Source organism: Erpetoichthys calabaricus, chromosome 1 (assembly GCF_900747795.2).
Source record: "Erpetoichthys calabaricus chromosome 1, fErpCal1.3, whole genome shotgun sequence".
NCBI lineage: Eukaryota > Metazoa > Chordata > Cladistia > Polypteriformes > Polypteridae > Erpetoichthys > Erpetoichthys calabaricus.
This window is the reverse complement of record NC_041394.2, coordinates 22,302,834-22,330,455: the sequence shown is the minus strand read 5'-3', so window position 1 is coordinate 22,330,455 and position 27,622 is coordinate 22,302,834. Positions and strand designations below refer to the sequence as shown.

The 27,622-nt window shown below is 40.1% G+C and overlaps 1 protein-coding gene across 2 annotated transcripts; it reads right to left on the bottom strand.

The window, feature by feature from the left end:
- On the bottom strand, positions 1-27,622 carry snrpa (small nuclear ribonucleoprotein polypeptide A). Of its 2 annotated transcripts, none has more exons than XM_028796233.2 (8): positions 27,518-27,622; positions 26,361-26,423; positions 12,229-12,319; positions 5,971-6,143; positions 5,400-5,576; positions 4,980-5,159; positions 1,258-1,346; positions 1-420 (listed from the first exon to the last, which is right to left on the bottom strand). In XM_028796233.2, exons 3-8 carry the CDS (start codon positions 12,299-12,301, stop codon positions 261-263), a joined length of 852 nt encoding a protein of 283 aa, XP_028652066.1. In that variant the 5' UTR covers positions 12,302-12,319; positions 26,361-26,423; positions 27,518-27,622; the 3' UTR covers positions 1-260. The 2 variants fall into 2 exon arrangements, with proteins under 2 accessions (XP_028652066.1, XP_028652074.1); XM_028796241.2 differs by having other exon boundaries at positions 27,482-27,528.

The following is a 27,622-nucleotide window of genomic DNA, read 5'->3' as shown; positions in this document are numbered from 1 at the left end:
TTATATAAAATCAATTTATTTGTACAGATGTATTCGCAAGGAGCTCCAGGTACAATGTCTGAGAGGCAGACTCTGGGTGCAATGCTTAGTTTTAATAAAATAAAAACTTACCTTTACAGTTTAAAAAAAAAAACCAAAAAAACAAAAACACACGGCACTAATGCCCAACCCCCATTGACAATCTTGGTAGGTTAAGGAAAAGATAAAAATGAAGGGGCGAGGAGTAAAACAAAACAAAAAAAGTTCAGGTTTTCTTTAGGTTATTTCTTAGCAAAAGAAATCTTCATGGAATTGTTCTGAGTTATCTTGAATCCCTGCAGTGCCTCTCGAGCAGCCCCTGCTTGCACTTCATTATCAAACTCCACAAAAGCGATGTCATGACGCCCGGGTACCAAGCGAACTTCCTTAAAGCCCGGAAATCTGTTGAGAAATCACAAGAGAAAACACAAACCTTTTCAGAAGAGCAGACTCCAATGCTTTCAATGCACAAATACAAGTAACGAAGACAGACTAGAGTAACATTCTTACCCCCTTTAAGAAGGGGTATTAAATCTTAGCCAGCAAGCAAAAACCAACAACTAAAAAAGTGTATTTAAATTATGGCTACAACATTTCTCATTTTTAAAATGTGGCTTGCATTTTCCATACAAACAAATTAGCATTCATCCATTTTCTGAACCAATATTTTCAACTCAAACATAAAAGCCCACCCCCAGTAGCAATATGAACAGGAGTCCAGTCCTTTGTAAGGTATTTGCATACACTCACCTATACTCCCACTAAGTGGGACCTCTTCAGTGTCACCCCACGTGAATAAAGAGAAAAGCCAAGCAAAATGACACTTTTTATTGGCTAACTAAAAAGATTACAATATGCAAGCTTTCAAGGCAACTTGGGCCCCTTCTTCGGGCAAGATGTAAAAGATAATAAAGATGGATTACCCAGAATGTACAATACAGTTCAATACAGAAATGAAAGGTCCAGTAAAGCTCTACGGAAAGTGGCACTGCCAGAATCCAAAGCTACTCACTTTGAGGAATCAAGTAGAAAAGTTGGGCACACCTTCAATACCACTTAATTCCTTTGTTTATATCAGGATGGACTTGTTATGAAGGGCTAAAGACTATATATTTTAGAATTTACAAAATAATTGAATCAATCTAAGCAGTCATATTAACTTACAAATCCCATCAACTTACTAGCAATCTGTTTTGGAATGTGCATTCATGGGTAAAAATGAAGGAAAAAAAAACTTACTGGTTGAACAGCATGGATAGCATAAGCTCATTAGTTTCCTCTGGCAAATTCGTCAAAAACAGAATGTGATTGGGTGGATTTTCTGGCACCTGCAAAAGGAAGGAGTTCAAAGTCAACTTGCAGTGATCAATCAGAAAACTTTAGAATACTGAGCTATCATCAAGCCAAACTCACCTTACAGAGTCCAGTAACGGTCTCAATAGTTCACTTACAGATAATGGACACCAGTCTTTAAAACACTAGAAACCAACTGCAATGGTTACTACATTTAAGACAAGTTTAACCTAATCAGAGGTTGAAGCATACTGCATTTTCAAAATGACAGATTTTTTTTTTATATAAATAAAGTAACATGCATGTCATCCATGTCACTATAAGGCTCCAAAGTTGCACAACCTCCATAGAAGCCTTTTGATAGTAACTGCTAAGGAAAGGTGAGGATTGTTTGGCAATAACCATAGAGGGAAAACTCAAACCACAAATGTTGGCACCCAGACATTAGGCATGAAATCCCCTACAAAGCCTTCACTTTAACTGTGCGTCAATGTCAAAAAAAGTGTAGTCTTAGATTGAGCTGGGCTCACATGATAAAAAGGGACAAGATCTGAGCTAACTAATAAAACACACCACTATCTTACATACCAGGCCATTGCTCCACTCCAATTTTCTAATACTGATCTCCGCAGAGGGCGGCACGGTGGTGCAGTGGGTAGGGCTGCTGCCTCGCAGTTGGGAGACCTGGGTTCGCTTCCCGGGTCCTCCCTGCGTGGAGTTTGCATGTTCTCCCCGTGTCTGCGTGGGTTTCCTCCCACAGTCCAAAGACATGCGGGTTAGGTGGATTGGCAATTCTAAATTGGCCCTAGTGTGTGTGCTTGGTGTGTGGGTGTGTTTGTGTGTGTCCTGCGGTGGGTTGGCACCCTGCCCAGGATTGGTTCCTGCCTTGTGCCCTGTGTTGGCTGGGATTGGCTCCAGCAGACCCCCCGTGACCCGGTGTTCGGATTCAGCGGGTTGGAAAATGGATGGATGGATGATCTCCGCAGAAGGGAAGCAAGTGACACAAGCGCAATGCTTGCTAAATAAAGGTCTGAGATTCATCTCCGTATGTGGTTAACTCTAGACAGAGCTTCTTCATAGTGCAGTGCACTATGGTAATTAAGTTTACAAGCACCAGCCTGACTATTTTCTCATATCATGCAACAGTGTGGACTTAAGGAGGTGTCAGTAGACCGTTTTTCTTTTGAGGGGGTTAATAAAACCATGGTAGCCTGTTATACAGCTGGTTTGGTTTTTGGAGCATTTGTAAAAAGATTGTTCCTGCCTTTTCCTCATGTATGCAGCTTAATCTCCTTAGTGTTGTAAAAAGCATTGCATTTTCTGGCTTAAAAAAAAAAAAAAAAGATTTAATAAATGTCATCTTTCTACTGTTAAACGTGCAACGCACATCAGAAGTGTAGAAAATGACAAATCATAATAATGAACAATACTGTATATATACTGTCAAAATCTGTCATTTTTGTGGTATATCTTGAAGCACGGTGAAATACATAATCCAAAGTAACAGCCGGGACAACAGTAGCGTGATTCTTTGTGGATTTTCTTTCCTGCTTGATCAGCTTTTGAACAGCACACGGCATATGTGTGATTGACATGATTGTCGCTTTTGGATTCATTAGAATCGCTTTCGATTTCACTGTGTTTCAATTCCACTGTCTGAAGAAAGATTCACTTTGTCATCTTTGCTCATATCACTGTTAAGATTGTGCAACACCTGGGCTGCTGAAAAACGTTTCTTATAAGATGCCATTATGAGGCTAAGAGAAGACGTGTCTGCACCGTTGCCTGGGTAATGCTTGGGCCTGTTGCTTACACAAGACACGCCTACAATCACTTCCAGAGCAGCACTCAACATTAACACTGTTGGCACTTTTACAGCCCGAGTATTCCTTGGGTCTAATGCTTACGCGAGATGCGTCTATAGAGTTGCCCAACTGCTGCTCGGGTCTAACGCTAAGGATGTTAAATACACTACAGTAAGACCCCGCTTAATGAGGGGGATATGTCCCAAGAAATCCCAGCGCTAAATGAGGTCATCTTAAACATGTAAATAATGGGGATAGGTGAAACAGGACAGAATAAAAAAAAGTTTCATTTTTTTTGTTTTATTTTGTAACATGTATAATACTTTATTACATTAGACATTTATTGCTAATATTGATTTTTAGTCATAAATGATTCATGAAAAATCAAAAATATTATATTCAAGTAAATAAATAATTTACATATGTGATGAGGAAGGTTTTCCTCATTTGACACTGTTTTTTTGTGAAGCAGTCATCGAACGTTTGCCTTTTTCTCTGTCATTCAGCAAGCAATTGTCAATAGCAAGACATTGCATGAATGACACTTCGCCTTATCTAAGAACTTCTAGCAAAATTTGGATCACCATAAATTTCCGAAATAGTGGGTAAACTTTTTTTTTTTTTTTTTTTTTTAGAAAATCCACTGAAAGTTAATTTTGTTCCTAAACATCAGAAACGCTAATTTGGCGTTCACCTGCATCTAATTGTTTAAGCACCTGCATTTTAGTTTCCAGCAAAATGCTTTTTCTTGTCACTTTTTTCTTTGCAACCACTCATTTTAAAACTAAAAAGGGATAATTTGTTATTTATTACAGTAAAATAAAATATGTTTATATTCTTACACAATAACATCGATGACCAATCATAAATGAACAGTGACACAGCAGGCATACATAATGTACTGTATTGCATGGATATCAAACGAGACTGCATGAGAGTATCTAATCAAGTTGTGCGATTGCGGCGGAAACCAACATTTTTGCCGAAAACTGCTGTTATGCGACTACAAAGTGAATCAATGAAAAATTAGAAGAAAAAAAAAAGCGTTATACCGAAACAGCGTTAAAACGAAGCATCATTAAGCAAGTGTTTACTGTATTTTAAATAAATGTAAACAGTATAAATCATTTCAGTACCAATAGTAGGCTACGGAATATGCAGAATTAAAATTGAACTGTGAAAGAAATTTGTTTATATAAACACTTAAGAGGAAATGGTAGCCTATGAATAAGTAAAGACTGCAAAAAAGGCTACAAGTTGTGATTGCTTTTAAAAATTCATCAATAACTCTGTAAAGTGAAGCTGACAAAGCAGCAGAGGGTATTATAAACTAAGAAAAAAAAAAAGCATCAGAATTATGGGGTTTAAAGTTTATCCACAAATTTCTTCAATTTAAAATTTAACCACTACCGTTTTAAACAGTTCTGGTAAATTACCTTTTCTGGATTTTCTTATTATTCAGGTTGAAAACAAAAATGAGCCAAACTGCTTAAATCATTTTGGGCTTCTAAATATTCTTATTTAATCTCACTACTTTATTATTCTTAACTTTAAAAGGCAGGTATTCCAGAAAAGCTGGAACTTTGGATAGATTCTGCCTTTAGTCAATCATTGCTTGAAATTAATCTATGGAGTTTTCTAAAACTTTCAGGATTATAGTGTTGCAGAGTTAATTACAAATGAATGCTTTACAATGCAGTTTATTTTAAAAGTTAGTACTGTAAATCATAGTTGCCCTTGTTAAAACACGTCAATATGGTGAGCCAGTTAACCATCTACTTGTACAGCCCTCGCATGCAGAGAATACGATATACAGTACATATATTGAATATGTCAGGGTGAAAGCCAATTGCTGTTACCCACCTGTGCAAGAGGCATTGCACCTGGCATCTGTCCAGGCATCATCTGTCCGTGTGGCATACCCCCTGGAGGAATCTGTCCGGGAGCCATTCCTGGAGGTGGCATCATTCCTGGAGGTGGCATGTAAGGTGGCTGTCCAGGCATTGGCATCATGCGAGGACCCTGTGCCATCGGAGGCATCCCCTGTAGAGAGTGAAATGAAGGGGGTAAGAAAAAAAGCTCTAAATAATCCAAGACCACAAACACTTAGGGAAAAAAAAAAAACTTAACACAAAACATTGGAAACCAGACCAGAAAGTCTGAAGCACCAGTACTTAAACCCTGCATTACTATGCACTCCTTTGTCAAATGTTAATCTGACAAGTTAAAAACTTAATACTGATAGCATGGTTACAGATATGCCCAGGTAGAAAGGGAACTTACAGGAACTGCTCCAGCAACAGTAGGGGCCATGGCTCCAGGAACCCCAGTCATGGCCTTCTTGGTAGTTGCTCCTTCCTGTCCTTTGACCTTTCTTTTCTCCTTCTTACGGTCACGTTCAACATATGTTCCCTTCATCTTGGCAATGATATCGGAGTCTGATTTTGCATACTGGATTCGCTAGTGAGGGGAACAAAATAAATGAACCCGAGACAACAGAATTACATGAAGCTCCATTAGGTAAGAAGAAATCAGATTTAAAAGTTAACGGGACAATGCATAATTAAAGCAAGAAAGCATTTTGAAGTGCATCAAGAAACATTTTGCAATAAGTATCAAAATATAAAACACAGCAAACTAAACTAAGTTGCAGTACCAAGTGGCTTAATAACAACCTAATGGTTAGTCAAGAAAGAAACTGCGGGCAAAAACAAATTTTTAAAGAGCTACATATGGACAAACAGCTATAGTCTTAATTGAAGGACACTCGTTTTGGTCAGTTTAGCTTGCAGGACTCAAAAACTAGCTAAAGCACTTTGCTAAAGGCGTGCTACTTGCTTGTTTAGATACTTACCATTGGCTTGTCATAGAAAGGAAACCCTTGCATGGAGCGTAGAGCATTTGACCCGCTGCTCATCTCCTTGAATATCACAAATGCCTGGCCTCTCATCTTTAAAGAGCGGGAAACTAAAATATCCAAAATCTGCCCAAACTGAGAGAAAATGGCATAGAGGGACTTCTTCAGCTCTAGAAGACAAATTAAAAAAATACTGCATAACACACACACACAAACAACAGTACAAGTCTAACAAGATTCCTTTCTAATATTAACTCAAGGGACAATTCCTTTAATGAAACCAAAAATACTTTTAATTGAACAGCAACCCCAGCTGTTAGTAATAAAACATGCTGTGAATATAAAGATTCAATCACAATAAATTTCACAATTAAATTTTTTACTCAAATTAGTCATATGAAAAAGTTTGGGAACCCCTCTTAATTCTTTGGATTTTTGTTTATCATTGGCTGAGCTTTCATAGTAGCAACTTCCGTTTTATATATGCGATCCATCCATCTGTTATCCAACCCGCTATATCCTAACTACAGGGTCACGGGGGTCTGCTGGAGCCAATCCCAGCCAACACAGGTCGTAAGGCAGGAAACAAACCCTGGGCAGGGCGCCAGCCCACCGCAGGGCACGCACAAACAGACACACCAAGCATGCACTAGGGACAATTTAGAATCACCAATGCACCTAACTTGCATTTCTTTGGACTGTGGGAGGAAACCGGAGTATCCGGAGGAAACCCATGCAGACACAGGGAGAACATGCAAACTCCACACAGGGAGGACCCGGGAAGCGAACCCAGGTAATATACGACATGCCTTATGGAAACAGTAGTATTTCAGCAGTGACATTAAGTTTATTGGATTAACACAAAATATGCAATATGCATCATCACAAAATTAGACAGGTGCATAAATTTGGGCACCCCAACAGAGATATTACATCAATACTTAGTTGAGCCTCCTTTTGCTAATCTAACAGCCTCTAGACCAAGGGTTCCCAAAGTGGTCGATATTGACCCCCTGGGGTCGATTTGAACTTTCTAGGGGTCGATAGTTTCAATGAAAAAATTTGGGGGTCAACGACAGCAAAAATAGACCCCCTTACTACTGCTATTTGTTTGTTACTTCAAAATATCTATGATTCCAATAGGTACCTAATTAAGAAGTAAAATCATTTAAAAAAAACACATTACATACCAAATTTGCGAACGAAAAGGTAAAATGTGTCATTAAAAGAGTCACACGTAAGAATGCATGAAAATACATGTAGCACAAACATGTCTGTTCATTGTCTTATCGAACATATCAAAGCAAGTGCGGATATGAAAAACCATTGCATGTAATTAGGGGGTCGACGGTTTTAAAAGTTTTTGGTAAAGGGGTCTGAGGCTGAAAAAAGTTTGGGAACCCTTGCTCTAGACGCTGTCCTCCTATAGCCTTTGAGTGTCTGGATTCTGGATGGAGGTATTTTTGACCATTCTTCCATACAAAATCTCTCCAGTTCAGTTCAATTTGATGGCTGTTTGTGCAACAGACATAATGCCCAACTACCACCAAACAACTGCTGCATAAAATTATAGTTCCGCTTTTGAGGACAATCATTACTATTACAGCTTAGGTTGCACTTAACTGCATAATACACACAAGTCAACTATGCAACAGTTACCTGAAGAGGAGTCACTAATTTGATTGAAAATGTGTATTGATAAGGCTTTTAAACAACAAAGTATACTATAGACCAGGCATGCGCAACCTTTCCGCTATTGATGGCCGCACTACAGACTTTTTACTTTAATAACGGCCGCACTACAGACTTTTTACTTTAATAACGGCCGCCAGTAAGTCCAAGTAAACTTAATAATGTTTTATGATTTATGTAAAAATTTACAGATTACACATTAAAACAGAGTATGATATATCTGACAATATTCAATTTACTGGTCTACATATGTAAAAAAATGTCTACGAAACGTCATATAGGACAAAAAACCTTTACAGCAATTGTTTCAGGAAGTTTGGAAAACATCGCCATTAATGGCTTCCTTGCTCTTGCATGTTTGCAGACAGACTTGCAAAGTCAGGGGACTCGCTGGAGACCATTAGCCGTATTCCAGACTCTAGATTGCTGTCTACCAATCGGGTTCGGTACTTGTTTTTCAGATATTTCATTCTGGAAAACGCTGCTTCGCACAAATAAGTGCTTCCGAAAAGAACGAGAATGTTCCTGGCCAGTTCTCGTAGTTGTGGGTATTCTATTGCTGATTTCCACGTATCCAGCAGGTTGCTTTCTTCCGTAAACTTTTTCACAAGCTGCTCATTGTTCTTCAACTCTACTAGCTCCATTTGTAGATGTAACGGTGCACTCTCTGTCTCCACCAGATGAGGAGAAGCAACGAGTCTTATTGTTGCTGAAATCTTTTCGAAATCTTGAAAACGGTTAGCGAATTCCTGCAACAGCCCGTCTAAAGTGCCCGAAAAACGGACGGTAGGAATTTGGTCAGGCTTTACTTCTTTGCTGTCAATCAGAGCCGTCAGTTGTGGAAAGTGGTAGAAATTACCCTGCTGCAGATGGCTTTTCAGGAGACGACATTTGTCACAGAAGTCTTTTATTTTTCTGTGCATGAGGCAAACTGTTGTTGCTTTGCCTTGCAGGTTTTGATTGAGATAGTTAACATGCGTTAGTAAGTCAACCAGAAACGCCAGAGATGTTAGAAAGTCATTGTTTAGCAAGGGGCAGTCCTTGTTTTTCATCGAATAAAATTCCACTATTTCCTTTCCTTTATCCACGCTGCACCATCTCACCCCATTTCTCCCAGGAAATGCGGAGTAAGCTCGAGAGTCCCTAGGCCTCGATGAATATATAAAGGGCAACATTTTGGTCAACATACCGACCCGGCTAAGGAAGGTTCTGCGGTGTTTGAGATTCTACACTTGCAGGAGTCTAGAGACCCCAGAGTCCAAATCGGCTTTCGGCGTCACCATACCGACCCGGCCGACAAAGATTCCGCGGCGTTGAGACCCCTTACTCGCTGGAGTCCAGAGACCCTACACCTGCACGGCTGCCATTACGTACACTTTAATATACACGTCCACGGCCGCCAAAGTCCTTGCCCACGGCCGCATGCGGCCGTACGGCCGCAGGTTGCGCACAGCTGCTATAGACCGAGGGGAGAAAAAAAAAAAAAAAAATACGTATATGATAGTGTTAGAGGTTTAAAACTGCACACGGTTATTGAATATCATTTATGAATGTGTACAACATCTGCAAAAAAAAAAAAGCCTTGTCTGAAAACTGCAACTAAGTACTAGCAGAAGGACCCGCATGTGCATCAAGCCACTGCAGATGGTCCAAAAATGCAACGACTCATCTTGTATTCCACCAACCAAAAAAAAAAAAAAAAAAAAAAAAAAGACGCATGTCACTACTGTCTTCAGGTTGTTACACTGACTCCCTGTAGCAGCACACATTAAATACATATCCAAACCTAAAGAGTAGTCAATGGGTCAGTACTTCTGTATACGGAGACACTGGTGAGGTGCTATGCTTCTTATTGCTAACTTGGGCCTGCCAGTGAATGGCTTCTGGCGATGCCACCTCTGTGTGGTATAACAATCTCAATCCAGTCTCTTAATATTAAGCTCCTAGTTGGTTGAATGAGCTGCCCACCTCCATTTGAACTACTGACTCCCTTAATGTGTTTAAGAAGCGCTGTTCTGTAAATAACTGTCAAATTGTAAATTAGTGATCTTTGCTTTGCAGATATCAGTCAGTTTGTTAGTATCTTTTGTTATCTCTCTCCACTAGTGATGGTCAGTTGTTGTAATCTGTCCTGCTATACTTGTTCAAAAAACGTCCCTAGACTGAGATTACTTGGTTAGGTTAACCTTCTTTGAAAGTTGCTTTGGTTAAAAGCGTCTGATAAGAAAATAAACATAAAACAAGTCTTAACCTTAAGTAAAGATGGATGGACATGTTAGCATGATCAATTTGCACTGACCGCTAATTTTATTTGTTACAGTCTAATACAGGTTAATGTATGCTACACTAGGAAAAATATAATTAAAAACAGCAACACCATAATATCATGTGTGCTTGGATTTGGGAGTCTGAGTGAGTTATACAGAACCAAGTGATTCCACTCAGTCTCTGACACAAGTAGCACCTGCACCGTGTGGTTTCAGGTCAGATATCCTTCTAAGGTGACAGAAGCTAGATGGCACGCATATTTAAAAATCGCCAGGGACAGGGCTAACCCATGGACATTCTCCCCCTCACTTCACTCAGACTATACCTCAAACAGCCTCTTGCGTTTCAGGGCCAAACTTGCATTATAGTACTTCCACCCCCCAACCTGTGTGTAGTGTCTTATTCTGGACATTCCTCTATACTGCACAATGCAACTTTTTTTTAAAGCAGTCAATGTGTGAACACAGCACAGCAAGGATGACACGGACCACAATCTCACTCAGCATGCAATGCTTGTCTGTCTGCCTGCCTACATTCACGCAAAACGAACATAAAACTCATGCAATCCACTTGTACAACTATTTTGATACTTTACGTTATTCTCTGCACTTTAAAGAGGTAGTGTACTGTATATATGAAATGATGTATAGAAGAATATGGGACAAATTGCGACCTTATTGATTCAATACAGTATGGGGAATTTTAAGCTCCAGTAGGGGAATAATCCTGTATTATGAGGGACAGGCAGCAACCATTCTGGGGGTTGTGTGGATAAAGCTTATTATCAAGAAAACAACACAAGAAATAAACACCGGTGACCCGCTACTGCTATTACAGCAGCATAAATTGCCATCTCTAAGGGCCAGAGGCAAGCAATCCTACCTTTTTGGCACAGCCTACCATAGTACAAATAAACTAAGGTCCTAGGTATGTGCATACATTTCAACATATTTGTTAGTTGATAGATTGCCTAATCTGCCTCCTTAGAGGAGTTTGTCAGAACACATCTCTAAATTCCTGCTGACAGGGAGAAAGGAGTTTTATGTTCTGTGCCAGCTTGTAGAATGCTTAGGCCAATTTTAGACACCACAAGCATAACATCTAAAGTAAACTCAAATTGAAGCAGCACACAATCAGCTCAGTGGGTAGTGTCCTACTAAAAATTTCACATTGTCCCAATATATGCAGTGTTGATAAAGACACACAGGCAACGTCACTCACAAACTGTCAAGCAGGATTACACGCAGATATGAACCTGCTACTCACAGCTACTGCATGTCTCCAGGTGATGCCAGAGGTTAAAGTGCACCGACTGCCAAAAAGTTTAGATATTGTTTTTTCACATTTCACAAACAGAACTGAAAGCAAATCTACAATTCATGGCCGTCTCATTGAAATTGGATCTATCCCAGCAGTATCTGCTCACACATACACAAAGAGCTGCCAACTAACATATACTTCAAGAAAGCCTCATGTAGACATAAGGAGAACGTGCAAATGAAACACAAGCAGTGATCTGCAGCAGGAGTCAAACAAAATGATGTTGGACCTGTGAGGCACAGATATCTTAAACATTTGAAAGGTTTATGATTAGGACTCCTGCAGCAGTCTTAATTTTAACTGCTGGCAATAAATATGGTCACTTCATCTACTCCAGATTCTGATTCAAGGAACAACTCTGGCTGGAGTAAGCCCTGGATATGGCATCTATTACATGGAGCACACCAACATATTTAAACTTGCATGAATACATATGCCCCTGCGGTGGGCTGGCACCTTGCCTTGCACCCTGTGTTGGCCGGGATTGGCTCCAGCAGACCCCCCGTGACCCTGTAGTTAGGATATAGCGGGTTGGATACTGGAAGGATGAATACATATGTCAACAATATGTATAAAAAGGCAGTTCCTACACTAGAAGGCACTGAAAAACAATACGAAAGACAATGTTACTGATGAATGGCAGAAAACTGAGTTAATATATTTAAAACATTCTCATTTACCATCATGCCAGACAGTGCCAACATGTTTCCCCTGTTGGTTGGTCATGCAAGTAGGAATTTCACTGAACTCTGCACATGCGACAACAGTAATACTAACCTGACATAGCAACTATAATTGGCCCCGGTCTATTGATCTTTCCTTGTGAGAAGAATCAAGCTTGGTCAAAATATTGATCTTAAAATTGAATCAATCACTGCACTAAGTGGATAAATCAGTTACTGATGACAAAAATAAATGAGGCTATTTTTCTTTACTACTCCATGCACTCCAAAATACCACCACAGCCAGACTCACCATCCTTCTTGATCTTCTCATTGAGATTATTGATGTAGATGGTGTGATTTGGTTGAACTTCTTGGACTGCCATTCCACCTCAGACGGATATCTGGAAAAGGGGAGACTGTGGTTTAGTCATAAAAAGTCAATTACAGAGAAATGCAGAACAAACTTCCAAGACAAAATACTTAGTTTTGCAACAATTTCAAAGTGTTTTTGGTCTTCACAAAAAAGACAGTCCATTATACATTAATATATTTACAAACAGAGCAAAATACTACACACTTAGGAAAACTTGTAAAGGCACTGCATCCTGGATCCAAACTTCACATTGTCAAAATATAAAAGACATGGAAAACAAACTTACACATATGAAAACCATAATTAACAAGCCATTATACTTAAAAAGTAATCTCCAAAACATTCTGCAAGTTATATAAACACAGATTATGAAACCTGGGGCACCGGAGGCCTGTCTCAGCTGCATGTTTCTGCTCTAAGGAATCTCTGAAAGCTTATTTACATTATTGTTATTTCACTCTTTTGCAGTTCACTCCAGCTTCAGCATATAGTAAACATAAACAGGCAAATCCAACATATGCTTCATTTCAGAACAAATATGGACAAGTGTATTTTCAAAGTACGGTACTTCCCCATGTGAGGGCTTAAACGAGTTGAGCACTGTTCTGCTAACTTGGCATAGTGCAGGTCAAGAAGGTTTGAATCAGGACAGTCAGGTCAGGTTGGGAAGCATGCACTGGTACAGCATGTTGCCACACACACCACATGACGAAGCAGCTCAGGATCCTGGTTGGCAACTCCCCAGGGCAGAAATGCGATTCAGTCCCATCCATCGGAAATGAGCACCTATCTGCCGCAGCCAGGTGATACGTGAACATGCCCTTGACCTGGTCTAGCCACTCAGGTCCTCAACAATGAGGATCCTGTGTCCTGGATCACCCTCAGGGGGGGGGTTGCACCACATGGCCATAGTGCTGTAACTGACACTCCCTCACAATGCAGGTAATGTGCCTTACTCAGAGCTCCACAAGCAACTGCTCGTTTCACACAAAGTTAAACCAGTGACACACCAGATTTCTCAGAAGAGACACAGTACCAAAGGAGTTCAGTCTTCTCAGGTCACTGGAGAGTGTCTACGTCTCACGACCATATAGCAAGACAAGCAGCACCAGGACTCTAAAGACTTGGACCTTCGTTCTTTTGCAGAGATATGGGGAGTGCCACATACTTCTTACCAGCGACCTCATTTCCCACCCCCATGCTCTCCCAGTCTGTCTGACTTCATATGAATGTCACTGCAGAGGTAAGCAAACTCTCTACAGACAAGACACACTGCCGATAGACGTCATTAAAGGCCTGGATCTTGGGTTTTAGATAGATACTTTATTAATCCCAAGGGGAAACTCATATACTCCAGCAGCACCAGAAGGATAAAAAAATATTATATATTATATATATATATTACATTAAAGAGTGATAAAAATGCAGGTATAACAGACAATAACTTTGTATAATGTTAACGTTTAACCCCCCCCGGGTGGAACTGAAGAGTCGCATAGTGTGGGGGTAGGAACGAAGGAACGATCTCATTCGAGCAGGACAGTGACAGCAGTATGTCGCTGAAGCTGCTCCTCTGTCTGGAGATGATACTGTTCAGTGGATTCTCCATGATTGACAGGAGCCTGCTCAGCACCAGTCACTACGCCACAGATGTCAGATGTCTACAGGCGGAGTGGTGGCTCTGAGGCTAGGGATCTGCACTGGCAATTGGAAGGTTTCCGGTTTGAATCCCGTAAATACCAATAGGGACTCTGCTCTGTTGGGCCCCTTGAGCAAGGCCCTTAACCTGCAATTGCTAAGCGCTTTGAGTAGTGAGAAAAGCGCTATATAAATGCAAAGTATTATTATTAAACTGTCCAGCTCCGTGCCTACAATAGAGCCTGCCTTCCTCACCAGTTTGTCCAGGCGTCCCTGTCCTTTATGCTGCCTCCCCAGCACACCACCACATAGAAGAGGGTGCTCGCCACACCCATCTGATAGAACATCTGCAGCATCTTATTACAGATGTTGAAGGACTCCAGCCTTCTAAGGAAGTAAAGTCGGCTCTGTCCTCTCTTGCACAGAGAATCAGTATTTTATCCTGGCCACTCGCAAACCCCTCAAGAGCCCTCATCAGAGCCTCCATTGACTCTGAAGATCACAGCATTGTCGGCAAAGTCAAGATCAGTGAATCTTTTTTCACCAACAGATGAATCAGACTAGATATTAATATATTTGATACGTTAGCTCAGTGAGAACAAAAGTAAAATGATTTTCTATAGCTTTTAAAAGAACATAAGCTTTAACAATTTGGTGCAATCTATACAAACAGATACACTGTCATGATGTAAGTGATCCATAGATCAGAATACCAATCTTCAGATTCTGTAGTTCTCCACTATTGAATATTTAATCCTGTGCTTATTCTAAATCAAACAGCATATTCTAGATCAAGCATGAGCAAAATCCCACAGCAAGTAACTTTTCTTTATGTACTTTAAGCACTTGTTTTTACTATGCTGCTTACATGTGTTTGATGGTAAACTTATTACCAGTAGATCACCTGACTACCTTGCCCATTTCAAATTATCAGTAAGCAGTACGGCTTCAAGTAGAAAGCAAAATACACCAAAGAGTGTGATATGTGGTAATGGCAGCAAATTTCCACAAAAGTATCTCCATTGTACCTATAGTACTAGGGTGTTGTACCGTGTTAGCCATTATGAATGTAGAGAAAAGCCAAGCAAAATGACACCTTCTATTGGCTAACTAAAAAGATTACAATATGCAAGCTTTCGATGCAACTCAGGCCCCTTCTTCAGGTAAGAGAAGAAGGGGCCTGAATTGCCTCGAAAGCTTCCATATTGTAATCTTTTTAGTTAGCCAATAAAAGGTGTCATTTTGCTCGGCTTTTCTCTCCATTGTACCTAGAAATGCTGACCTCCATTTCCTGGAGACAATTTAAGTTAAGCTAATCTTGATCTAAGTTGAAGAACACAATTTTCAAACAGCTTTGTGTCTTGAGGTTGTTAATTCTGTTAGGACCATAAATTCCATCTCAAGTAATGCAATTAAACTTTGAACCCCAACTCCTTCAAAGTTAATAGTAAACATGTACTTTGCAATCCCATTTTGAAGAGCTCTATTTGCTTAGCAAAGACAAAGTTAACCATTGATTACAGATACGTTGAAGGACATGGAACTTCTGCTTGGCCCTTCAGTTTTAAAATCACTGCATGGTTGAAGTTGGCTTATAAAATTACAGCTTTACACAAACATTTGAATGGTTTCTCTTTTTCATTTTAATTTTGAAAAAACTCAGCCACCGTAGCAATTTTACCATTTCCTCCCTTTTTTTGTGCAAACCTACAAGAAACAGACAATAGCTACACTTCACTCTGGCAGAATATTGGGTTTTAAAAATTAGACAACACATAATTAGAACTCCTATCTAGAAACTAAGAATACAGTGGGGCAAAAAAGTATTCAGTCAGCCACCAATTGTGCAAGTTCTCCCACTTAAAAAGATGGTGGAAAATAAGTATTTGGTCACCTACAAACAAGCAAGATTTCTGGCTCTCACAGACCTGTAACTTCTTCTGTAAGAAGCTCCTCTGTCCTCCATTCGTTACCTGGATTAATGGCACCTGTTTGAACTCGTTATCAATATAAAAGACACCTGTCCACAACCTCAACCAGTCACACTCCAAACTCCACTATGGCCAAGACCAAAGAGCTGTCAAAGGACACCAGAAACAAAATTGTAGACCTGCACCAGGCTGGGAAGACTGAATCTGCAATAGGTAAGCAGCTTGGTGTGAAGAAATCAACTGTGGGAGCAATTATTAGAAAATGGAAGACATACAAGACCACTGATAATCTCCCTCGATCTGAGGCTCCACGCAAGATCTCACCCCGTGGGGTCAAAATGATCACAAGAACAGTGAGCAAAAATCCCAGAACCACATGGGGGGACCTAATGAATGACCTGCAGAGAGCTGGGACCAAAGTAACAAAGGCTACCATCAGTAACACACTACGCCGCCAGGGACTCAAATCCTGCAGTGCCAGATGTGTCCCCCTGCTTAAGCCAGTACATGTGCAGGCCCTTCTGAAGTTTGCTAGAGAGCATTTGGATGATCCAGAAGAGGATTGGGAGAATGTCATATAGTCAGATGAAAAAACTACTCATCATGTTTGGAGGAGAAAGAATGCTGAGTTGCCTCCAAAGAACATCATACCTACTGTAAAGCATGGGGGTGGAAACATCATGATTTGGGGCTGTTTTTCTGCAAAGGGACCAGGACGACTGATCCGTGTAAAGGAAAGAATGAATGGGGCCATGTATCGTTAGATTTTGAGTGAAAACCTCCTTCCATCAGCAAGGGTATTGAAGAGGAAATGTGGCTGGGTCTTTCAGCATGACAATGATCCCAAACACACACCGTCCGGGTAACGAAGGAGTGGCTTTGTAAGAAGCATTTCAAGGTCCAAGTGGCCTAGCCCCATAGAAAATCTTTGGAGGGAGTTGAAAGTCCGTGTTGCCCAGCGACAGCCCCAAAACATCACTGCTCTAGAGGAGATCTGCATGGAGGAATGGGCCAAAGTACCAGCAAGAGTGTGTGAAAACCTTGTGAAGACTTATAGAAAACGTTTGACCTCTGTCATTGCCAACAAAGGGTATATAACAAAGTATTGAGATGAACTTTTGTTATTGACCAAATACTTGTTTTCCACCATAATTTGCAAATAAATTCTTTTAAAATCAGACAATGATTTTCTGGATTTTTTTTCTCATTTTGTCTCTCATAGCTGAGGTATACATATGATGAAAATTACAGGCCTCTCTCATCTTTTTAAGTGGGAGAACTTGCACAATTGGTGGCTGACTAAATACTTTTTTGCCCCACTGTAAATCCTGTGCAATTGCTAAACAAACCAAGAACATGCACCCTCAAAACACTCTCCATTGTGTAACATTTATAAAAAGGTAGACTTCCCAAATGCACAAAAGCCACACCACAGACAAATAAATTACCTAAATGTGTAGAGGAAAGAACCACAATAGGGATTTTTGGGCCCACGCAAAATTTGTCTTACTACAGCCTTGATGGATGTAAAGCATGTGACAATATTAACTTAATATTGTATCACAATACAAGACATTTAGAAAGTGAAAACAAATGAGTGACGGGACAACAAAAATGCACTTAAGGGGCTAGAAAGAAACACTGCTACAAACAATGGTTTTCAAAAAGAACTGTGAAAAATGGCTATCTAGCTTTGTATATATAGAAAAAGGGTTGTCATTCATTACTCTGGTAAGTATGCGAATAAACAGTAACATTCAGGAAATTAATCGTTTATTCACTAAGATACCAATGCTGTTTTTATGTTTTACTTGTAACATTTGATTTTCCCTCTCCAGAAATATATATGAACGCAGTGGTTCGATTATTCAGAGAAACATTAGATCACTGCCGATTTGTTACTTGGGCTGTTAATTGTCCTGTACAATTTTTTTTTTTTTAAAAATGGTACTATACCTGCATTATGTAAAATTTCGTAATGTTGCTACATGAAAATGCGCCCCAATTGATAGTTTCTTTCAGAATGGCATGGGCACCACTGAGCAGGTGTATGGTTTCTATGCTTGCAGCACTGCATCTCTGCAATTAGCAGAAAACCAAAATGACATGCTAGAGCACGTATTTGGCAATTCAGTTTACAAAGCAAGAGACAGAAATGGTTGATAATACTAGTTGTCAAGGCATGTCTCGCCAAAGCTTAAGAAAGCATTAAATCTGTCGAAAAAATGTATCCCTTGCCCATCATGGGGTCTTACAGGACTGTAGGATGACAGGTGTGACATTTACTATAAAAACAAAAAGAATATTTCCATGTTTAACAAGGGCAGCACTTTCCACACAGCACAACTTTGCTGAACAGACATGATGCACCTTTCACTGATAACATTCAAAAATCCCCAAATGTATACATTGTATGCACTAGATTAATTACACAGTTTACAAAAATTGAGAAATTAACTCTTTTAGGGCTGATGTCAACTTTTGTCGACAGCAGGGGTTGAGGTTGGATGTCGACTTTAGTTGACATCAAGTGGCAGTGGGTAATAATCAGCTGAATATGTCGACAAAACTCACCACCACGTTAAAGGTAGACCCTCTTTGCTAGGAGGACTGTTAGAACCATTAACTGGACATTGAATTCCTTGCCAGCACTGAACATCTGTGAAATGGGGCTACTTTTAGGAGACTAGGTACTGAAACTATTCTGTACTCTTGGGGTTATCACAATTAAAAGGAGATGAGCACTTCTGTTTTTCTGAATAAATGCATATAAAGGAGACACACCAGTGGAGTTGTCTTTGCATTAATGTTAAATAAAGTCAGAATTTTCTCTACACCAGCCTGCTCCACTGCTTAAAATTTTATTAACATATGAGCAGACCCACAGGAGGTCAGTTAAACTTGCATAAGTGGAGTATGAAATCAATATTCTTATCCTGCCATTTAATAATTTGCTCTTTGCTCAGGGACAGGTTATTTGAACCACTGTTTCCTAATAAGTGTGTATGTAGATAACACTGAAGCAGCTGTGGTCATTTAGCATTAAATTTCATTAGCATCTGACTCCACTCTGACTGCTAATTGTCAGGTGATTTTGCATTTTATTATTTGAAAACTTACGAGGTTACCCGCTATTCACTTTAGTATCAGTTCTGAAGAGCCAAAGCTGGTAGGTAGGAGTATTGAAATCAAAATTTTAGTATGACCAAATTGCCCAACAGGACATGAACACTGCAAAGTGTGCACTTAGAATTAAAGTGGTGTCAATATACTGTACCATCTAAAAGGCAAGAAAAACACCCCCAAAATATTCAGTATTCACACTTAACTTCACACTTTATTATGTTTTCAGGATTGAAAGTGTCCCAAAACAGGAAAAACAACAGGAAGAGGTCAATAAGACCAAAAAGGTAAAACTGACTTATTTAAATGTAATATACTCTAGGGGCAGGAAGAGATAGTTGTACAGCATTCTGCCCTAAGTACAGGGCCTGGACTACCAGAATGTGCCTATTGTAAAAAATACAAAGTTTTACAAATTACAGAACTTCATACACAAATATACAGGTAAGGATAAACAAAGTCCATTAATACTTTAGCCGAGATACCGCAGTAACACTTTCATTAAGGGACGATAAAAATTTGTTTTCTCAATGATCTCTTGATCACTAACACATTTAGCTAAAGTCCTATAGGGGCTTTAGAGGACCATTAGTAGGTTTTGTACATTCTTTACAAATGTCATAATAGAGATTTCAGCATGGGATTATTGCTCCTCTAACACCACTCAAAATCACTTCAGACACTGGGCTCTCTTCATGCCAATTGTAATAAAACTCTTCAATTTGAGCATGTGGAAATTATGTCCTGAAAACAGCAAAAATATTCCACCCTTAGAGTACTGAATGAATAGCTTGTCCTGTATTGGGGAGGATGTGGTTTTTAAGATAATGCATAACAATAATTTTGGCAAAGTTAGAACAGATGTCTGTACTAAGACATTGTCACAATAAAAGGCTCAAAAATAAAAGCACTGCTTGGCAACAATCAATCAACATCTCAAATCATCCATCCATCCATTTTCAACCCGCTGAATCCAAACACAGGGTCACGGGGTCTCATCTCAAATCAATAAGAGCAAAATGTCAACATTTGTTCTCTGTGAATAGCCAAACACTGTGGATATCAAGTAAACAAGATGTATATTTTAAAGAAATACAAAAAAAAAATCTATTCATTTCTAAATAAAGTTTTAAAGACCATGCAACTTGCCAGTTCAAACTGGCGATGCTTTAATATAATGCAGAATGAACGCTGGATGGTATGTGTGTGCGTTACAAACTAGCACTTCTGACAATCAACCTCAAAGTTTACACTTTGACAGGAAACTAGAGGGCCCTACCAAGATGGGATGTAGCACAAAATTATGAGTGGGTCATTCAATTTTAATTCAAATTACTTAAATCTCCATTATTGATTCTGATGAAACTTGTCATATGAATTACACCTACCTGTCAGAGCTCAGAAGTGTTATTTAAAATAATAATCCCCTTGAGATATAAACATTTTTATCTTTTCACTGTCTGTGGTGAAGGAGTGATTAAGAAAGAGCAAAATTAGCATCATTTCAGTTAATTTTTCATAACCTCAGAGCCTCACAGCCCCTAAACCCCTTTGAATGACGACATTTGTTTAGTTTGAATGCAAGTACATAGTACTTTACTCAGCTTCATCCAGGAAACTTCATAAAGCAATGGGCACTAGTCCTTGTTCCTCCAGTTAATCAAATGTATCAGAAGTACTATAACTAACAAAGTACTTTTCTATATACAATATTTGTAGTATTTTTTTTTACCAAGGGCTAATATTATTGGCAAGCAATGTGGTTCAAACCCAGCCACAGGGGATGCACAAACCAGTGTGTTTCTTCATGCCGATCCCAAGCCAAGAGGGTTATGTCAGGAAGGGCACCTGGTATAAAATTCTGCCAGATCAACATGTGGACAACAATACAGATTTCCATACCAGTGGGATCACATCAGGGATTGGCTCGGAGCGGTTTCTCCTCATTTGTAGCGGTGATGGACAGGTTGACGGACAAGATTAGACAGGAGTCCCCGTGGACTGTGATGTTTACTGATGACATTGTAATTTGTAGCGATAGTAGGGAGCAGGTTGAGGAGACCTTGGAGAGGTGGAGATATGCTCTAGAGAGGAGAGGAATGAAGGTCAGTAGGGCCACCAAGACAGAATACATGCGTGTGAATGAGAGGGGAGGTCAGTGAAATGGTGAGGATGCTGGGAGTTGATGAAGGTGGACGAGTTTAAATACTTGGGATCAACAGAACAGAGTAATGGGGAGTGTGGAAGAGAGGTGAAAAGAGAGTGCAGGCAGGGTGGAATGGGTGGAGAAGAGTGTCAGGGGTGATTTGTGACAGACCGGTACCAGCAAGATTGAAAGGGAAGGTCTACAGGACGGTAGTGAGACCATCTATGTTATATGGTTAGAGACAGTGACGTTGACCAAAACAGGAGACAGAGCTGGAGGTGGCAGACTTAAAGATGCTAAGATTTGCATTGGGTGTGACGAGAATGGATAGGATTAGAAATGAGTACATTAGAGGGTCAGCTCAAGTTAGACAGTTGGGAGACCAAGTCAGAGAGGCGAGATTGCATTGGTATGGACATGTGCAGAGGAGAGATATTGGGTATATTGGGAGAAGGATGTTAAGGATAGAGCTGCCAGGGAAGAGGAAGTTTATGGATGTGGTGAAGACATACAGGTGATGGGTGTGACAGAGCAAGATGTAGAGGACAGGAATATACGGAACAAGATAATCCGCTGTGGCAAACCCTAATGGGAATGGCCGAAAGAAGAAGTGTGGTTCAGGCTTTGGACGTAGGACTTCAAATCCTGCTACTGAACTGTGTGACCATGAGCAAGTCATGTAACCTGCCAGTGCTCCAAATGGAACAACAAAAGAAAAACAGTCAAATAAAGTATTATGATGCCACTGAAGCTGCTTATTCTTAAACATGCTATACACAATTACACGTGTGTAGAACATTCTTCATTAGATCAATTTCTGCTTTTCTACTGAACTGAGTTTTGTTGATGGCCACAGCAAAACACAATTTTACAGGAAAGTATTGCTTTGAATTGAAACAGGATAAATGGTAGGAATAATGTGAAATTTTGCTACATTTTGATAGACAAGAGAAAAATCACAAACCTGGTCATTTGAGTATTTCTTTTTGTGTTTTTCATCAGAAAGTTCAAGCTTTTAATTTTTTTCTGCCATAGTCATAAGCTGACAAAGTTCTAATGTTGACTTGGGTTTTACTTGAACTAAATTTGAAAGAGCAATGCAGGCACATGCAATGAATGGAATGTTTTTACTTTTGGGGTTCCTGCTTGTACTGTTTGAAGTTTTGGGTGTGTGTGTGTGTGTGTGAGAGAGAGAGAGATTCAAATAACTGGTGGTATAATGTTTTTGAGATTTCTTAAGCAATCGGCTATCTCCTGTGTATGTAAAGAATAATCGGTGCGCAAGGGTGTGGGTTTGTGCAGCCATGTTCAAAGCAAGAAGATGCGCATGTCAATGTAAACAGTTTCATAGGGCAGGGTGGGGTCATCTTTCAAAGTCCTTAGATGTGAATGCACATTACAATGGAGTAGCTAGTGGAGGACTTGTTAAGTTTAAGTTTACACCTTTTATACCTCTTGTTGTGGACACCACTTCTGCCTCCACTTCTCTCCCTTTCCCTTTTTGTTTCTAGTGAAGCAACACCAAACACTGACAGCATCTAGCACCAGCACTAAAGGTTTACAGTAATCCCTCCTCCATCGCGGGGGTTGCGTTCCAGAGCCACCCGCGAAATAAGAAAATCTGCGAAGTAGAAACCATATGTTTATATGGTTATTTTTATATTGTCATGCTTGGGTCACAGATTTGTGCAGAAACACAGGAGGTTGTAGAGACAGGAACGTTATTCAAACACTGCAAACAAACATTTGTCTCTTTTTCAAAAGTTTAAACTGTGCTCCATGAGAAGACAGAGATGACAGTTCCATCTCACAATTAAAAGAATGCAAACATATCTTCCTCTTCAAAGGAGTGCCCGTCAGGAGCATATAAAGTCACAGAGATAGAGAGAAAAGCAAACAAATCAATAGGGCTGTTTGGCTTAAGTATGTGAAGCACCGCGGCACAAAGCTGTTGAAGGCGGCAGCTCACACCCCCTGGCAGCTCACACCCCCTCGTCAGGAGCGCAGAGAGAGAGAGAGAGAGAGAGAGAGTTTGTTTTTCAAGCAAAAATCAATACGTGCCCTTTGAGCTTTTAAGTATGTGAAGCACCGTGCAGCATGTCGTTTCAGGAAGCAGCTGCACAAAAGATAGCAACGTAAAGATAATCTTTCAGCATTTTTAGGCGAGCATCCGTATCATCTAGGTGTGCGAACAGCCCCCCTGCTCACACCCCCTACGTCAGGATCAGAGAAAGTCAGTGCAAGAGAGACAGAGAAAAGTAAGCTGGGTAGCTTCTCAGCCATCTGCCAATAGCGTCCCTTGTATGAAATCAACTGGGCAAACCAACTGAGGAAGCATGTACCAGAAATTAAAAGACCCATTGTCCGCAGAAATCCGCGAACCAGCAAAAAATCCGCGATATATATTTAAATATGCTTACATATAAAATCCGCGATGGAGTGAAGCCGCGAAAGGCGAAGCGCGATATAGCGAGGGATTACTGTATAGTGATACTGCTAACCATTCTGTGTTGCCAAAGTTTCTCTTTCTAACTTACACCTGGCTGTACATGGCAAATGTGATTGTTTTCTTCACCTTTTTATTTGTTTTTAAAAACAGATTGTAGTTTTAAAGAAGTGAACATTCCATACAATAAAGTAACATTGCATACAATTGAGTCAGACTAAACAAACCTAAAATCAACTCACACCTGAGAGAAAGGAGAGCCAACAAGAGCAATTATTAAAAAAAAAAAAAAAAAAACACGGGGAGAATGTTACGATACAAAAATCTTAATCTAAAATTAATAAGGCCTTGCCATATTGAAAAAAAAAAATTTTTGAGCAGATCCTCCAAGAGTGAATTTAATTTTTTTTACAATTTTACAGGGTGACTTTTCTCCTGTCCAAGACACCACCTCTTCTCCAGTTGTTTGCCTACCCTATTGGTTAGGGCAGCAGTCAACCACTCCTGCTGCATCTTTCATTTGCATAAAGCCATCTCCACGCGCACAGCATGTTAATTAGCATGATAATAAATACTGACCAATGAAACCAGACAGCCCAAGAGTCTTGTGCTTGAGTCATGCTGTATATGCATGTACTATCCAGGTTATTGTGTCTTGTCCTTGATAAGATTCTGTAAGACACAGGGAGCCAGTGAAGATGGAGCAGGATGGGTGTTATGTGCTCGCTGCTGCTGGTTTGAGTCGGGACTCTTGCAGCCGAGTTTTGAATAAGCTGGAGCTGTGATATAAGATTAGAAGGGGCATCTGCCAGTAGGGAATTACAATAATCGATGTGGGATGTGATAAAAGCATGGATGAGTTTCTCAGCATCAGAGAAGGAGAGGAAGGAGCGAACACGGGATATGTTACAGAGGTGAAAGTAAGAATGTTTCTTAATGTGATTTATGTGGGCGGAATAAGAAAGGGAGGAATCAAAAATGACACCAAGATTCTTTGCAGTAGAGGCAGGTCTGATGAGATCACCGCCAAGATGGACTGGGAAGGAGCTCATTTTATTAAGTTGCATTTTAGTCCCAATTTGCATAAGTTCAGTTTTGTTGCAATTTAATTTTAACGAGTTCTGCTCCATCTAGGTTTTAATTTCACTGAGGCAAGTTGTGAGCTGGGGCGGCACGGTGGCGCAGTGGGTAGCGCTGCTGCCTCGCAGTTGGGAGATCTGGGGACCTGGGTTCGATTCCCGGGTCCTCCCTGCGTGGAGTTTGCATGTTCTCCCCGGGTCTGCGTGGGTTTCCTCCGGGCGCTCCGGTTTCCTCCCACAGTCCAAAGACATGCTGGTTAGGTGGATTGGCAATTCTAAATTGGCCCTAGTGTCTGCTTGGTGTGTGGGTGTGTCCTGTGGTGGGTTGGCACCCTGCCCAGGATTGTTTCCTGCCTTGTGCCCTGTGTTGGCTGGGATTGGCTCCAGCAGACCCCCGTGACCCTCTGTTCAGATTCAGCGGGTTGGAAAATGGATGGATGGAAGTTGTGAGCTGAGAAAGCTCTGATGAAGTTCCACTTTTAACATTGAAACAGAGTTGAGTATCGTCTGCATAAAAATGATAACCCAGTCCATAGCTACGGATAATATAGCCATGGGGAAGCATATAAATACAGAAAAGCAGAGGACCGAGGACAGAGCCCTGAGGAACTCCTTGTGTGACTGGCGCTGAGCTGGATCTGCTGTTGCCAAGACTAACAAATTCTTGCCTATCAGTCAGATAGGACTTGAACCACTGGACGGCAGTGCCAGAGATACACAGCATGTTTTCCATTCTGGACAGTAGAATGTCATGTCTGACAGTGTCAAATGCTGCACTGAGGTCTAACAGAATTAATATGCTAGTTTGTCCAGAGTCTGCTGCCATAAGAAAATCATTGGTAACCAGTAGCAGAGCAGTTTCACAATTGTGCTGCACCCTGAAACCAGACTGAAAGGGTTCCATCAAATTATTAGAAGTTAAGCCCTTGAGCAATGCCCTTAACCTGCATAACTCATCTTATGGCCCCTCTGGTGGGCCACAGCTCCCTGGTTTGAGAAATACTGTCTTAACAAATTCAGAAGCACAGTGATACTTTCAGGGTGAAGAAAAATCACTGAAACCTATTCTTGGTACAAATGCAAATCCAAAAGTGGAGCTGCGATGATACAAAATAACCCCTACACCACATTGTGAGAGGCAAGTTTAAGATAAACAATGCTAACCATCACTAAAGATGTTACAAGCTAACCATTCAAAGATTACAAATATGAAGTGACGTACAAATAAATAGTCAAAATACATCAAGAATGTATGGTGTGTGTGCAATAACACAATACCAAAAACAGTGAGGTAAAGCTGTACTTTTACATTCAAATGTGACTGAACATTTTTAAAAGCATTCCGATTATATTTAAATCATTAAAAACAATCCAATATCCATACCAAAACGTAAGAGAGCTTTGAGCATATGCATTACTGACTAGACTGTCAGGTCATTTATTAAAATGAAGTAGGTAGGTAGATAGGTAGGTAGGTAGGTAGGTAGGTAGGTAGATAGATAGATAGATAGATATGAAAGGCACTATATGATAGATAGATAGATAGATAGATAGATAGATATGAAAGGCACTATATGATAGATAGATAGATAGATAGATAGATAGATAGATAGATAGATAGATAGATAGATAGATAGATAGATACTTTATTAATCCCAATGGGAAATTCACAATTAAAATATGAGCTTGCATATAAATCCTCTTACCCTTTGACTCTTGTTTGCTGGATGTGCAAGGTGGCCAAACAGGTCGATGTGTAAGTGGTGGAACTGAAAGGAAAATAAAGAGAGGCAGATCATGTAAGATTTACAGTATCTCCTTCTATTCTTCCAAACATCAACTACTTTAGACGATTTTGATGGACTTTCTTCTACGCACACCCCAAATTACAGGTCAACAATAGAAAACTATTACAATTCCAGGCTTACTTTCAGTACGAACTGTGTTGATTTTTTGCAAAACATTTCAGCACTGGAAACGTAACGTATACTAAAGCCAACTAGTTTGAGATAGCAGAGTTCGGGAACCAACTAAACGGCGCCAGTTTATCATGTAGTCCACAATCGCTCAAAAATCACCCTTGGTCGGCATTTAATCGCCGGGTCACACAGCCAGCACGAACAAAGGGCAGCCCTAAAATCAATCAGTGTAGTCTTTAGCACGATGCATCCAACAAACTAAACCGTCTACTTAGCACCTGAATTTATGACATAACCCGAAATTGGTCAACTTTTCACTCTGATCGAGAATGTGTAAATGGAGAACGCCTAGTACAGGCCTTGCAGTTTAGTACAATTCAATTCAATCAACATAGCACAGCTCTACGGGGTCACAAGATATCTGTCGGTATTTAAAATGATTAAAATACGAAACCTGTTTCAAACACAAAGCCCCATCCAAAAATGTTATCAATAGACGGCACGGACTGAAAAAACATATTTTAAAAACATTGTTCAGTCTGATTAACCGCCCACCCCCCAATACACCACTGAACAAGTTAGTAAAAAGACTGCAACGAGCCGAAACGCCCCAGAACTGCTGATACTTAAAACAACCCGAAAAACAAACCTTTTCACAAAACTGTAGTTCTCAAAAGATGAACAAACCAGTTTTTGATCGCGTTTAAACACTAAAGATTAATAAAGTATCTATCTATCTATCTAAAGCTCAAATGAATGGGTGACCCTCCCACAATCCTAGTCTTGCAAAAATCAAAAATTAACATCACGCCAGAAAAAAAATAAACATCAGAATAAAATATTCAGTTAAAATAAGCTACACACATGCGCTTAAACTTAATGGATGAATTTTTTGCATATAGATATACCTGCAGATTAAAAGTGACTGAAAACGTCTTACTTACGATTAAAAACCCGGCTTTCCGTGCGCGCGACTACAATCTCTTAAAAATGATTGGACTGATTTATTGCCAATCAACACACAAACCCGGAATTTCCTGTTGGAACGC